Genomic DNA, 16671 nt, shown 5'->3' on the forward strand with positions numbered 1-16671 from the left:
TGACTTCAAGGATGTGTCTGTTTTTCCTTTTTTGTGGCTCCACATTGTTGTAGTGTGTGTGCACGATGACACATGAATCATACCAAAGTTGGACATATGGGTAGTAAATTGAGCACTAAAGTACTATAGCAATTTATTTTTTTTTGGATAACAAAATAAGATAACGTTAATAGAAGGAGAATCTACAAGAGGGAGATGAGCAATCTCCCAAGACAAACTGAGAGACTCCAAGACTAAACAAAAAACATAGAAAATGCCCAAGAAAAAAAAATCATCCAGTCAACGTGTTCCTCCAATCTCTTTGCAGCTCCTGTAAGCTTCTCTCTTTAAAAATCCATACCCGACACACCACAAAGAGGCCAAATACTTTATTTTTTCCCAAGCCAACGTCTGAATTAATTTTTTTCCCAGAAAAATACTGAGAAAAAGCCAAACTTCCATAAAGTTTCCTTGTCCTTTCCTCTATCAAAATCTGCGAAGGATATTTCTAAAAAGTCTTCCACCGAGGGAGGACAAACCAAAATTACTCCCATAACACCAAAAAGCATATTCCAAATACCCCAAGAAAAAATCACATTGCAAAAGAAGGTGAGAAGTTGTCTCAGAGTTCTTCTAACATGGCACATATACATCGATCATCGGGAGAGAGAACCTTCATAGGTCTCCTCATTCGCAACAAGTTATTGGTATTTATCTTATTAAGCACAACCAACCAAGTGAAAGCCTTTATTTTAGAGGGAACCTCAGCCTTCCAAATAATAGAGAATTGCGAGAAAGATGAGTTGGAACGAATCAAGAATTCAAAAAAAATATATATATTTGCAATAAAACATACCTGACTCCTGCTAGTCCAAAGACCAAGAATGAACATCCCTCCCTGAAGAAAGATTACTCCCACTCAATAAAGATAACAAAGATGACAATTCCACCATCTCCCTATCGTTCAGAGGTCACCTAAAATGAAGATTCCAGGAAATCAAAGGACTACTCAATTCACCAACAAAAAAAGAAATGGCTTTATTTTGTTTAGAACTTAGATGAAATAGATGAGAGAAATGAGTAGAAAATGGTACATTTCCCAGCCAAGAGTCTTCCCAAAAACGAATATGAGAACCCACAACTTGATATTATGGCTTATAAAGGGATTCAAAACATGTGGAAGCAAATTGGACAAGAAAAAGAGATTTAAAGAATCCTTGCATGCTAGCGAGTACAGTTGGGGCTGTCAACCTTCGGCCAATGTGTGAGGGCGTGTGATTGGGCTGCCAGTGATGGGATTACAGGAGGCTATAGACCAGCAATGTCCACAGGTATTTGTAGCTTCGGACTTCGGAGAAATACACAGGATATTGTTGAACAAAAACTGGCAGCAACATCAGACTTCTTCCCAGCAAGGATGTGTTTTCTGGCGACTGCTGAAGTTGTTTCTGGCACATGGTGATATGGAAGACCCTACTACAGTGCCAGACATGCATAGGGTTCTGTGGTTGAAGGTTTGATTTGGCAGTGGCTGCAGCACTTTAAGGTGTAGATCTCGGGATCATGCTCTGACACCATGTCGAGAATGTCCAGTAAATTGGAAAACCATCACAATGTTACGTCTTCCTCTATTTAAAATGTGTGCCGTGAGCACTAAAATGACCATCATACCCTTACTAATTCTTACAAACACCCAGCAATGACACTAAATAATGAACCAATACCCAATAGCAGCTATCAATTGTAATAAGCTTATCAAAGGCTTTCATAACCAAGATGAAAACAAAACACAGAGTGAAATGATCGCCTTGATTTCAGACTCTTTCAAAAATGTAAGTACCAGACCATGGTCTCCACATCTCCTTAAAACCCATCCTCCTAAACAAATATAGGAGGCAACCCTTATTAATAATGTCCAAGCTTCCCCGACATCCAGATTCCAACTCCAAAAACCACCCAATTCATTTACAAGCAATCAAAACTCAAACCAAAATTTGTCCATCTTCTACATAAGCATGATGAGAGAAGCAGCTGTAACAACAAGTCTTCCCAATATTTTGGCCAAAACTTTTGCAACTATCTCATGAACACTCACCACAAAACTTATAGAAATTCTAGAATGTCAAGCACTTTCTTTTAGGCATCAGACAAATGAATTTCACTTTCAAGTTCCACTTGAAAGAACTCTTTTCACTCAAATTCTTGACAACTCCCATTAAATCTACTTGAAGCTATAGTAGAACCACCCATATAGTCATGCTATTCCCAATTACACGTGGAAGTGAACTATAATTGAGGTTATAAACCATATGCTGAAGTTATTTACAATCGCAAAGCATGCAAACAATGAGAATTTTAAAATAAAGCATTTGTTTTAGATTCAGAGCAATTTTGAGATCAATGCAGAAAGATCAAGGTTACATGACATGACATCTTACATACCAAAGGTGCTGAAAATGGAACAATTTGTACCAAACTTAATAAAAAATAAGCAGGAAGCCTTGTACAGAGCAAAGAAATTACAAGAGGTCGTACAGGTAGTGACTTTTTAAAAACTTTTAATCAGTTTTTCAATCTGGTCATTGATGGCTTAAGTAGGTTGATTTCACATGCTCAGGGTTCAGGGGTGACTGCAGGTTTATCCATTGGGAGGGAGGAGGTTGAGAAGTCCCATATTCAGTTTGCAGATAACGACATATTTTTTTTCCTGAAGGATAATGTTGGGAAATCCCAAAAGGTCCTCATTTTGCCAAGAATTATTGAGAAGGTTTTAGGGTTTAAGATCAACAAGGAGAAGAGTAGGGTGGTTGCCGCTAACATGAATCTCAGAAATTCTCAGCAATTTATAAGTTTTAAAGGCTATGGCTGGTGTGCTTCTTTGACTTGGAAGGGTGGAAGCAGGCTTTCTTATTGACTATCATTAGGGGAGTAGTATTGCTATCATTAGTACATCCTTTTAACATTCAAATTTTTTTTTGTCCTTGTTTTTTTTGGCGTTCCAGTGTGTGATGAGAGTTTTGGAGAGGATGATAACAGACTTCTTGTGGTCTGGATTTGAGGAGGAAAAGAGGGATTGTCTTCTTAATTGGGAACCCAAGGGGGTTTAAGGCTTGGAAAAATGGTATCCAAAAACCTCTCTTTGATAGAAAAATGGTTATGGGTCCTCTAGAGGTTAAGTCCCTACTGTATCAGTTATTAAAAGTAAGCATTGAATTTCATCAGAATAGTTGAGATACTAAAGCAAGTGGCAATGTTTCTCATGCGAGTCTTTGGAAGTTTGTTTCCCATTCTTGTTTATTCATTCCTTTTACTCTTTTTGGAGTGAGTAATGGTAATAGAGTTAGGTTTCATGAGGACATTTGGGTGCAAGAGACTTCACTGCATCTGTTGATGCCCCATCTGTTTTGAATATCCACCACTCGTGATGCACAACTTACAACTTTTTTCTTTTCAGAGCGGGGCTCTCTTTCTTGAGATTTCCATTTCTTTTAGGAGTCTTGAAAGAGAGATTGATGAGCTTACTTTTTTTCTGTGTGTTGGATTCTTTCGCTCCTCATACTAGAGGAGATGCTAGGGTCTGGTTAGGGATTCTTGAGGTTCCTTTTCTTCTAAACTTTCTTTAGTTACCGTTTATAACTGATAGCCCCTAGTGCTTTTCCTTTGCATCATGTCATTTGGAAGGCTAAGGTTCCTTTAAGGTTTTAGGGAATCTCATTTGGACCCTTACTCTTTGACAGGATCAATAGAATGACTTGTGTTACAGGTAAGGTCTGTAAGGAGGCCCCATAAGGCCCTGAATCCACTTATATGTATGTTTTTTTGCAAGTATAGGAGATTCAAGCACACCTTTTTCTTCATTGCTGGGTAGCCAAACAATTTTGGAATGCTCATTCACCTGTTTCGGTGAAGCAAGGGTGGCTCTGCAAAATATTTATAAATTCTTATTAATGAGATATCAGGTTTTGGGAAGAATAGGGAGGGCTTCATGGTTTTGTATAGTGCATGAAATTTTTGGATGTTGTCACTTGCGAGGAATGCGAGGATATTCAACACTCAGACAACTTATTCTTCTATGCTACGGGATAGAGTTAATTTTGTTGCTTCTTTTTTGTGCTCATTTTTTTGGATTTTTTGGGGGGATGACGCTATGGGACGTCCGAAGCAATTGGAGGGCAGCACTATTATAATTACCTGATTTGTGGAGCATGTCTTATCTTCCATCTACTGTACTCTTGTTCAGCTTTTAATGGGTTGTTATATAAAAACAGTTAAAGAATCATTCAGCACATTGAAAAAACCTTACGCATACTATACAAAGATCACCAAGCTACAAGTGGAGACAGAAATTTTTGAGAGAGATTAGAATCTTTCATCACATTATGAGAAAAGCATTGGATGCACCATAAAATAAGATATTAACTACTTTAAAATGGCATTTAAAAAAAAAAAACTCCAGTTAAATTTCTTATAAAAAACATAACTTCAAGTAAATTATACAACCTTTGACAAACGCCGAAGGAGTTGATTGCATGTTCTCAACATCACAAGTTTTCCACGTGCGAAAAGCTCTTGCTATATGCAACAAGAGAGTTTAAATACGTAAGTCATTGTCAAGAGAACATATATTAACAAGGTGCGTCACCACACCTATGAACATGCATGAAAAATACCAGACATATCACAACAATGAATAAACCACATACCTTCCCTAGAATATCTTGTTTGCTCTCAATGTAACCAAAGATGTCTTTGCAGTTTCTCATTGTAGACATTTCCGTCAAATCTTCCAATAGCTGGAATATCATACCACCCTCAACATGTTCTTTCTCACAGAGATACAATACAATGTCTAGCAACAAAAAGAAATGGCTTAGGGGGGATAAAGAGAATAAATTGTTCTTTTTTGTATTAATTTTAATATATTAAAATATGGGATGTATAGGTGGTAATAACAATAGTCATTTAACCCCTGCAGTTTGGTGTCAGTTCTCTTAAACCATGACCTTAAATTTTTGGCTAGAAAGGGTTCTTGTCTGCATTGTGCGGACCTTTTAACAAGTGACGTGCTCACTGGGCAAATTATGGCCATTAAATAACCTATTCAATAAAATTATGGTTTGTTAATTGGAAAATTGCAAGGGAATCCATTAGCAATAATAAAATTGGAATTGAAAATCAAAATATAAATACTAAGCAAATCTGATTTTACTTAATTAGGTATTGTATGGCTATAATGTCTAATTTAGCACGTGTTAAAATGCGCATGATGATCATCTAAGCCTTTTTCCTTCATAAGAGAGATGAATGCCATCTATTGAGTTAATATGAATGAATTGTACTGTAGATGTGCCGATAAATATATACATACATATATATATATATATATATATATATATAACTGTATTATAATTTGCAATATTTAGAATTAGGGAAGAACAGTCTTACAAAATTTCCAAAGAGTGCAAGTGCAGTGAATCATTGCAATCAAATAGAGCCATCAAGATGTTATTTTATAGATCAAGTAAAAGGGGTGACATAGCCTTGCCATTATTAAGGCATCACTAATGCACTTCAAATCAACCAGTCTTTCATAAAGCATTAAATACAGTTTATTTTTTAAAATTAGCACTATTTCCAAATATGATTGTGGATTTCCATCAAGTTTCACCCAAAAGGTGAATTATCAAAATTCAAAAGCAAACATCAATTATTAGAATGATTAAGTGTACTAATTTGGTATTGGAAGGGAACCAACTTGCATCTTCTTTTAAGGAAGCCAATCTAAACTTCAGAAGATCTCTGCTTGCCACTTTTATAAAGGTTAAATAAAAATCAAGCACAGATGCACTGTTGCACAAGATGTTTACTCAAGTATGATGAAATGGCTCTTCAAATTATGTCAACCTTGATTTTCAATATATTTGACTAAAATTTTAAGAGTTACCTAATTCATTAATCTTGCAGATATTCCAAGATAGTATTCCTCAACCCCCCAAACAATCCTGTATTTCAGCAGCAAATAAGAAGTAACCAGAATTGAAACGTCTAGGCAGTTGGAAATTGCCTTCAGAGTCTTTTCTCATAACAAGAAGTTTCATTTCATGGGCACCAAGGGAGCGCCAACCCAAGTACAGAAGAAGAGAAAATCATGTACATGGTAAGAAGTCCAAAAAATTAAAAATCATGTGACTGTCTAGGCAATAATGTCCACAAAACCAAGCAAATAAAGACTTAAGCCACCTATCTTTGAGTGCTTAAGAGTGTTGTTTCAATTCCTTCAAAAACCCTTCTATTCCAGTCCCTCACACAAACCAAAAAATGGTGTGGGGGATCAGGGACAAGGTCTGTTTTCTATATATATGGATACCTCTCCAAGCTATAGCTCCTCCCCCAGCTGACTCAGCTACTGCCCAAGGGATGCCAAGAAGAGAAAACGCCAATTCCCACAGATTTCTCGTCCAAAGGTAATGCAGTAAAATGTAGTTCACAGTTTCTGTTGCACTTTTGCAGAGAGAATATTCGTTGACCAGAATTTTTTATCATCGAAATCTATCCCCACTTTGGATAGGGCATTTATCTTCCAAATAGATTTACAGGGAGCCAGCCTTCCCTTCAACAAGATTAACTTCGTTCAAATTTTTATAATACAAAAAGAACGAAAACGAGCTGCCTGTATTCAAGTTCCAGATTTGCATGCCCTGGTCTTCTAAATCAACCACCATTCCATATACATCGCATCAAAGAAAAGAGAGATACATTCCAGTTCCAAATTTTAAGCATTTTCTCCCACAAAGAATGTTTGGGTCATTCCTCCAGAGAAAAAAAAAAAAAAAAAACATGAGCTCACCAAAGCATCTTTGTTACAGGCCAAAGAGAGGACATCAGGAAATTGGATATTCAAAGGAAAATCTCCATAGGAAAGATCAGGCCAGAAAAGAAGTTTCCATCATTCCCGCATCAAAAGAAAGTAAAGCATAGAAGTCACTCCACCCATTCCTTATCCACATCCGAACCCAATTCCATATGGTTCCGCCCTATTATTAGATGTCCACCTATTGCAATCAAAGTCATACTTGGCAAAGATGCTCTCCACCACAACTGATTAAATCATGAATCTCCAAAGCCATTTTCTGAGAAGGGCCTATTTAAAAAAAGCAAGGGATTCGATGCCTAAAACCCCCAATTTGGATTGGTTGCTCAGGAGATTAATTTGTCCTATGATCCCTTGCTACATGGCGCAAAGATATTGCCAGGTCATTCTCTCTCTCTCTTTTTTGGGGGGGACTAGTGAAGAGTATTGTATTCGAAAGGGCACCAAAGGGGTGCCAAGTGCCAACACATTTACAGAGAATCATTTACAGTACAATGATCAACAATATAAATAAAGTCTTCTACAATTTCTCCTCGATCATCCCAACACCAATAATATAAACAGTTGGTCCATCTATCTGTGAAGCTCCAACAAGTTAACTCTACACCCTCAAAGACTCGTATTCCTTTCCTTCCACACATTCCAAAAAATTAAAAGGCAAATAATATTGATTGCTTTTTTTCCTCTCTTTGTCAGTCTTAAATTCCTGTCCAGGCCCAAAGTTCCACAAGAAGTTACAAACTGACTCAGCCGAAACACATAGCTGCCCCGACAAGCTCAAAGCCACCTCCCACAGCTTACTTGTCGATCTGCAATGAAGTAAGTGTTGTACAGTTTCCAACTCCTCCTTGCATAGGTAACATCTACTTTTTGAAACCCAACCTCCCTTTTCACTGGTTCTCAGAAGTTAATACTCCCCCACCAGGAAAGTCACTTCGCTTGGGCAGATAGTCTTCCACATGATCCATGAGTGCTGCAGTACCCTATCTCCATCTGCCCTAAAGGTCTTGTAGTAAGATTTGATAGCACACGTGCCTGGGCAATCCAGAATCCAGTTTATTCTATCTTGCCTCGAGCTCTAAGCCATAACCATAAAGGAAATCTAAAAAATATTGGCAGGAGTTCCACCTTCCAATTTTTCATATCAGATTCTAAATGTTCTCTTCTTCGTTTTCTGTTGAAAGACTTGCGAGTTCCTTCCAGTGTTGTGACAATCATTAGTCAGCTAAAATCACAAATAAATATATGAGTAAATAAAATTGTGAACTAACCAAGAAGGCGAGGAATTTGACCCTGGGTAGTTTCTCCATCATCGATTGATTGTCCAAATTGCATTATTTGTTCCCCTGACTGAACCGCAGATGACTTTACCAAGATGCAATTCAAATCACAAAAGAAAAAAAAAATACAGTTAGTATCTGAGCATGGAAATACAGCATTTTTTATCAGGGAAAAAAATATTTCATTAACGGAACACAGAAGTACAGCATAAGCTGAATACGCTTCTCCAGACAGCATTAAGCACAGTATAGTTGATAATATAACAGATTCTTGAATTACCAAGGATAAAGTTTGTATTCACGTAGATCATATCATCATAAACTACTATATTTCCATTTCCAAATTCAAAAATGAGAAGAAATCTTTAGCCTTTCAGTCAATTAATAAACAGGCAAATGAATTACATGTTCCAACACAGCAAACTTTAAGTCAATATTATAGATGAATAGCACACTTAAGTCTTAAGAGAATCAAATGTTTAATGCTTAACAGAGGTATTGAAAAATTTCAGCAAATTCTTCCACAAGATTGTCTCCTGTCTTACAGAACTTTCATAGGATAGAACAGGAAAAAGCATAATTACACCCCAATTTAGACCCGCATTAGTGGCAAAAGGATATGCGACATTTTTTTTAAGGGATATGCGACATGGTATATACTTAAGTAGCTTACTACTAATAACTTGAGCTTTAGGCTTTTGGTCACATTGACAGGCCTGTTTATATACAAGTTACTAGGATGGTAGGCTGCAAACACATTACCTCAAATAGTTGAAACTAAAGAGATCCATTAGTCACATTGTTTGAAGAAAATATGTTATTTTAGTTATTAGTTTGAATGAATTTGGGTATTTTTGTCCTTAATTCTTATTAATGAATAAATGCCCAGACCTGGAGCTATAGGCAAGGCTCCAGGAACTGCTGACTGTTCTTTCTCATCCTCCCCTCTTCTCTTCATTTCCAACCCTGTATTTTCTTCTTTCATTCTTCAATTTATTTCAGATTTACAACATGGTATCCAAGCAGGTTATCTGAACCTGATTAATCAGAAGTAATTATAGCCCCTTCTCTTCCTCTCCTTTTCTCTTCCTTGTCAACCCTTAAGTAAATTTTTTTTATGATTTGGGAGTCATTGAGGTTTTTTTTATCCTTCTCTCAGCTGTGAGCCACTCTTGTAGGTGTTGCGAGGCTCGTGGTAGTTCACTCATGTAAAGGCAGCACCTGTCCATGGCGCTTTGTTGTGGTCTCCTTGTTCTGTGTAGTCAAAGTGTGGTCTTCTCTGCTCTGTGTACTCAAAGCCAACTTTGACAAAACGAGTGAGAGGCTATAACGTCTGTGATTCCTTCTAGGTTACTGTAATTTCAGTTCTGTTGTAGTAGCTTTGTGTTGAAGTTCTGGAACTTTACAATCTGGAGTGAAGTCCTGTGCCCCTGTGTGTGTGTGCTGTTCTGTGCCTGTGTGTGCATTGTTTTGTGCTGTGCTCGCTACCTGATTTTCTAGAGTAGCTGTCTTATTTGTTCCCGATACTGGTATGCACAGATTGCAGTCCTCCACAGGGAGAGCTTCAGCTGATGCTGTTAACATACATATCACAGCCATTAGATTGGTTGGATTCTCCAACTACCTATTGTGGTCTCAGGCAGCACGTGTGAATCATAACACAAAAGTCAGTCCATATATTTGTTGCATTCTCTTCCATCTCTGGACTCCAAGGATTATGAAGATTAAATGAAAGAAACATATTGCTGGTGTAGTTGTGGAATAGCATAGAGCCACGAATTGCTGCGGCAGTGCGGCATGATGTTTCATAGAAGGGCCAAGGCTGTATGGGAAGATCTTCATGAAAGCTTCCCACAAGATAAAACTCAAACTTGTGTCCTTGAACTATATGAAAAGTTTTTCAAATATGACCAAGAAGGTAGGTCCATTAGTGAGTTCAATAGCACTTTGAAGGGTGTGTGGAAGGAACTCAAACATGTATCAACCAGATTGTTCCGACATTGAGATGATTAAGAATTAAGAGGCAAAGGGCACAGTTTTCAGCTGCCAAGTTTTTTGTCTAGGTTATGTCCTGAGCTTCAACCCATCTGTGATCAGATTCTTGCCAATCAATTCACACCATCAATGAATGAAGCATAAGCTAAAACACAATATATCACCAAAAATGGCCCTGAGTCTTCTTCTCAAGCTTCTTCCTGTGATAGTTTAGCCATAATTACCACTGCCTCCAACCATGTAAGGAAGTGTTGGAGGACAAGGGCAGGGTTTGGAAAGTGCTCATGGGAGAGGTAGTGTATCAATACAAGGAGTCTGTCATGGCCATTCTTGCATTCACACACGTTATAATAATGAGAACCATATTGTTGATCATTGTTGGGATCTCCATGGGAAACCAGCTTGGGCTAAAAAGTCTCTTGCTAAAGGTGAATTCCACCATGATCAGATTGTTGCTAATGAATTCATACTATCAATGAATGAAGCAAATGCTAGAATCCAACATATCACCAAAATGACTTTAGTCTTCTTCTCAAGCTTCTTCATGCAATAGATTAGCCATGGTTACCGCTGCCTCCGACCATGTAAGTGTTGAGGACAAGGACAGGGTTTGGAAAGTAGTCCTGGCAAAGGTGGTGTATCAAGACGAGGAGTTCGTCACGGCCATTCTAGCATTCACACACGTTACGATAAGGAAAACCAGTTTGTTGAGCATTGTTGGGATCTCCATGGGAAACAGGCTTGGGCTAATATGTCTCTTGCTAAGGGTAAATTCCACTGTTGAAGCTTCAAATGCACGCAGCCACTCTAATGCATCATCTACCATGTCCGAAGAGTGTAACAATCTTTTTTTGTACGGTTCAACAACTCCAAACTCGGTCTTTTACATCTATTGCTACTGTGACTAATTTACATAAAACTGGGCTTCATGCCTCTTTCATCCTCTTTGCCCATGGTTATTGATTCCGGAGCCTCCTCCCAAATGATACGCAGTCCTAATTTATTCCAGTCCTTGAAACTAACTCCTTTACACTCTAACATTACTATGATGGTTCAATTACATCAGTTTCTGGTTGTGACGATACTCTTTTGTTTCTTCTGTGCCTTTTTCTCTGTTGTGTGCACCTAAAATTCCCTTGAACTTGTTATCAATTAGTCAATTAATCAAATCTCGTTACCGTACTGTGACATTCTTTCCTTCTCATTGTGTTATTCAAGATCTCCAGACGAAGAAGAGGATCAGTGGAGGGCTTGAGAAGTACAGCTTGTACTATCTTGATGGGGTGGTAGTTGATCCAATTATTGTCAACCACTTCCTCAATTTCTACTCATGGTGTTTCTCTTGATCAGTGGCACACTCATTTTGGGGTCATCCATCTCTTTCAAAAATTGCAACAAGTTTTTCCAACGTTCAAGTATCTTTCTTCTTTTGAATGTTCTCAGTGTTAGTTGGGAAAGCATGTTAGGACATCTTTTCCATCTGGAATTGAGTCTTACAGTAAATCATTGATTTCTCTTATTCATTCAGATGCTTGCATCTGTGTATAGTCAATAATTTGACTGGTAATCAATATTTTGTGTCCTTTGTGGATGAATTTTCATATGATTGGGATCTATTTGCTAAAAGACAGGTCTGAATTTTTTAATGTATTTCCTCAAATCAACCAGGAAATAAAAACTAAGCTTAACATTGATATTCAAATTTTTTTTATCTGCTAATGCACTTGAATTTGTTCAAAATGAGCTTCAATTTTTTGTTAGTACAAAGGGATTATTCATCAAACATCATGTATACATACCCCTCAACAAAATGAAAGGAAGCTAAAAGGAAAAATAGACACTAACTTGGCATAGCACAGTCTCTATTCCTACATTCCTTCGTATGCATGTTCCAGTAAAACCTTTTGGACCGATGCACTTCTTATAACACATTTTATTTTTGCTCAACAGGATGTCCTCCAGTGTTTTAGAAGGATAAATTCCCGTCAAGTTTTTTAAACAAACGCAATTTCCTAATCTATTTCTTCATTGTACAAAAACAAAAACAGAAAACAGGAAACAGAAATGATACCAAAGAGGCCCTGAACTTTTGGTGTTTATCAACAATTAATAAAATAATATGTCATGCATACTCTTTCTCGAATTAAAAATAAAAAATAATGATGAACTTAAAAATTGATAATAATTGAACAAAAAACCAATAAAACCAAGCCTTAAGTACCACAGGTGGGGCCAGCATAATAATTGAACAAAATACTAAAAAAAAAAAAAACAACTTTTAAATAGTCACAACACAACAAAACATGAATACCACCTTAACCTATGAATATTTTGCCCCTTCTTCTCCATGGCAGAACACCATACTCCTCCAAGAATGAGAATGGTTTTATGAATACAACATAACCTAAAGTTCTATTTTCTCCTCTGTTTTAGAAAAGGAATGGAAGGTAATCCTGTAAAAATAAAAGCAATAAAAAAAAATGGTGTTTCGAGGGTTTTAAACTAGTAGACACATCCCATTGCACTGATCGGGGGCATTCCGAGTGTAGCAGGATATGGTGTAAATCAATGGATTCATAATGATTCATTAAATTCACCTCATAGATTCAGCAATGATTCAGTTTTTTTTACATTCTCTAGTAGGATTCAAATTGATTTGAAGTGGAATTGATACGAATTGAATGATAATCTTATTGTGAATTGTAAGATTCTAACAACTATGAAGTTATATATCTGGATGCCTAGGCACATAAAACACCAAGAACAAATTATGCATGTGATTGAAAGGCTTCGCATCAGTTATGCAGCTTTTTACTACTATAAAAAAGAGATGGAGGGTGAGGGAGAGTCTTCAAGTAGCTACATAAAAATGGCCGGTAGCAAGTTGGTGAGGAAAATAGAGAAATATACAAAGTTCTATTAGCTGAAAAGTAATGGAAGTAAGATGTGAGGATCATCAATGAGATTAGGTAGGAGATGACAGCCTACAGGGAAACTTGTTTGAACTAGGAATGTGAATGCGTTAATCAATTAGAGCAGGACTCAAGCATTGGTATGAAAATAATATTACTCTCCATGAGCCAAAAATGAATATAAAAGCAATGGTTTATAGTTTTCCAGATGGGTACCTGGAATATGGATCATTATGATACACAGAGAGGGAATGGAAGGGAAACAGAAACATCAAAACATAGGTTAGCAGGATGGCGGGGATTGGACTTTTTCTATTCCTATAATCAAATTTCATAATATAAACCTACCATACAATATAACAAAGAGGCAACTCCACTATCATGATATCATGAGTAGGGGTGTACAAAAATTACCGAAAAACCGATAACCGGACCAAAACCGAAACCGAACCGAAACACATTTCGGTTCGGTTTTTCGGTTTGCAGTTTTGGTTTCGGTTTGAAATATAAAAATTTTTCAGTTTCGGTTTCGGTTTCGGTTTTGGACCAAAACCGAACTGAAAAAACTGAAAACCGAATTAATAAATAATAATTGTAGATGCTGCTTGTTGCCTTGTTGGATCGCCAGTCGCCAGCGAGAAACCACCTCCAAATCCACCATGGCTACCAAAGTCGGAACAGTTAAAGTGTGGTCTCTTCGTCTTCATCTTCAAGTGCTTATGCTATCGTCAATCTCCATCTTCCTCTTCACCAAAGTCGGAATCGTCAATCTCCATCTTTGATCTGGAATGGACTCTAACCAGTCCCGAAGCTATTTGCATCCTCGGATCTGGGTAATCAGCATTCAACACCAGATTTTTCTTTCCAAGCTTGACACCATTTGGGCCTTCAAATCTGCCGCCGACATGTTCAACGACTCCAAATCCATGAACTCCGGCGAGATAGCCTCGCCGAACAATCTAGCCTGCAGCCTTTCCCAGTGGGCAGCGACCTTCTCATGCAGAAAACCAGAGAGAAGACCACAAGATGCTAGTCGTCCCTGCGTCCCACATCGGTTGGAAATGGGATGAAAACAAGTATCCCATCTTATATATTTTATTTGGATCCTACTTTCACCCCGTCTCATGTTTTCGGCTTTGCAAATAAAGCCTTGGCCCAATTGTTATATTATGGGCTGTGGCCTATTCATGCAGCCCAACTTGGGCCCGCTCAAGTAATGTTATAGCTGTTTGGATAGTTCAAAATTCAGTAAAACCGAAAGTAACCGAACCGAACCGCAAAGTTCACGGTTTGGTTTGTTCATAAACCGACGGTCTACGGTTTGGTTTCGGTTCAATCATTTTGAAAACCGAAGAGTTCGGTTCGGTTGGCGGTTTTGAAAAAAACCGAACCGAACCGAACCGTGTACACCCCTAATCATGAGGAATAACAAAACTCGAAAGACTTTGCTACTTCCACTCTTTTAACTCATTTAACTCTCTTCACCTATATAAGGCAATTTTTATAAATAATCATTAATTATTCAGATTTTGAAGGTCCATTGCCAATTGCAACTTTAAGCAGGCAACAAATTATGGTAATTCTAATCCAAGATTATTGATTTTGTTGAGTCAACGTAGGATGCTAAGGGAACAGCTGATGGGGTTATAAGATGTAAATTAGAAGGGTACCAACCCAATGAGATTGTCAATTTTTTTTTTTTTTTATTTCTTCTTTCTTTTAGTGTTTGGAATTATCGATGATAAGAGGCTCACAATGGAAGATGGATTAAATGCAGTAAGGAGAAAGTAGAATCCCCTCCCTTCTCAAATCATGTAAGAAAATTTCAACAGAACTCAATATTTTCTCCTTACTTTTTCCACTAGTGTAATTTCTATGGTGGTTAACTTCCTCTAAACAAAACATAATAATAGGGGATAAAAACAAATAGGGGCAAACTTTTCTACGCTTCAAGTATTCAGAACAAAATGTCCAGAATAAAATATTCTGGCATTCTGTCCATGGAAAAGAAATTTCATTTATCCCAAATACCCATATTAGCACTCAACAACCTTTTCTCTCCATGTGCATCAAATATATATACCTAGAATGTGATACAGCCATGTTCATCTATGCACGAAAAGGGAATTTCATTCGTCACAGTAAAAAAAAAAATTGTAAATAAGCGCACTTAAATAAAAATAAGTGCAATTAAATCCACAAGTATAACAAACAAATTGTAAATATCTCTAAATAAGTATAAAGGACAGCAACATACCACCAATTCCTGAAGCAACGTTCGAAGAATATTTTCTAACAGCTGGTTCTCATCTTGAACTAATTTTGTTTGCTTCTGTCAACAGAAATCCAACATATATAGTAAGATTAAATTGGCCATAAGGATTCCACCATACATTTTGAGCAACTTTAAGCAGTTAAAAAATGAGAGAGAGAGAGAGAGAGAGAGAGAGAGCATCCCTGATAGCTTCATAGTCAAGATAATACATATCATCAAAAACATGCAAGTTTTCAGAAGTACATGCTAACATAGCATCCTATCCCAAAAAAAAAAAAAACCAAAACAACATGATAAGAAATTTAAAATGATTGAATTCCCATCTAAGGATTAATCATGACAAATATAAAATATAGCAAATAGAAATGTAGTCACCTAATCAACCATCCAAATAGTTAAAAACAAAGAATTAGGATAAATAAAGTCAAGCAACCAAAACAAACTTTGTAATAAATTTTAAACAAACCAAAAAAGGAAATTCCAAAATACTATGTAATTTGCACAAGTTAATAAGTATACAAATACATGCATCAGATGGTGCAAAAGTGTTGATGAAAGTTAACAATAAAGCACCTTTTAATAAAAGTATGTGAACATAATTACTGTACAATATTGATGCATTTTGTGTAGTAGGATTCTAAGATAGAAATTTTTGTATAGCAAAAGAAGAATTGAATTAAGAGATTAAGGAAATCACAAAACAAATAATCAACCAGCGGAATCTAGCAATCCAATAAATAAAGCACTTCATGTCTGAAAATCTCACCCCCTTAAAATTCCCATAACCCACACACCAAAGAGAAGCCAATAATGAATTGTCTCCCAAACCAGCAAATAAGAAAACTTCTTTCCTGAAAAGATGTGCATTGTGCTCCACCCAAAAGCCCTAAAATACTACCCAAAAAAAGCACATTTCCAGAGCGCTGCCCTTGCCATTTTCTAGTCGAAACAGACAAAAGAAACTGCCAAAAAGTCCTCTGCTGCATCTGGACACACCCAACAATCACTGGAAAAAACATATAACTTATTCCATACCCTCCAAACAAAAATCACAATGAATGAAAAGATGCGATGCAGATTATGAACAATTAAAATGAAGTACACACGCATCTGTAGACAGAGCATTCAAAGGTCTCCGGATCTGCAACAAGTTATTGGTATTCATTCTATCAAGCCGAACGAACCAAATAAAAGCCTCAATTTTGGAGGGGACTTTGGCCTTCCAGATGGATTTATAGAGAGGAAAAAGAAGAATAAGAGCACGCCAAATTTATAGAGAGGAAAATAAGAATTAGAGCAATTCACAAATTCACAAAAATAATTTGCAAGAGTAAACCCTCAAAAGATACAAAGACCAAG

General features: G+C 37.0%; 1 protein-coding gene across 1 annotated transcript in view; it reads right to left on the reverse strand.

Annotated features, from left to right (window-relative positions):
- Positions 1-16671, reverse strand: part of LOC131163678 (THO complex subunit 1) — a 69277-nt gene that overhangs the window by 43606 nt on the left and 9000 nt on the right. Inside the window, exons 3-6 of the mRNA XM_058120336.1 lie at positions 15295-15369; positions 8122-8215; positions 4683-4828; positions 4480-4551 (exon numbers count right to left, since the gene is read on the reverse strand). Of these exons, the coding sequence (XP_057976319.1) occupies positions 4480-4551; positions 4683-4828; positions 8122-8215; positions 15295-15369 (387 nt within the window). The remainder of the gene's footprint in view (positions 1-4479; positions 4552-4682; positions 4829-8121; positions 8216-15294; positions 15370-16671) is intronic.

The sequence above is a fragment of the Malania oleifera genome, chromosome 9 (genome assembly GCF_029873635.1).
Source record: "Malania oleifera isolate guangnan ecotype guangnan chromosome 9, ASM2987363v1, whole genome shotgun sequence".
Classification (NCBI taxonomy): domain Eukaryota; kingdom Viridiplantae; phylum Streptophyta; class Magnoliopsida; order Santalales; family Ximeniaceae; genus Malania; species Malania oleifera.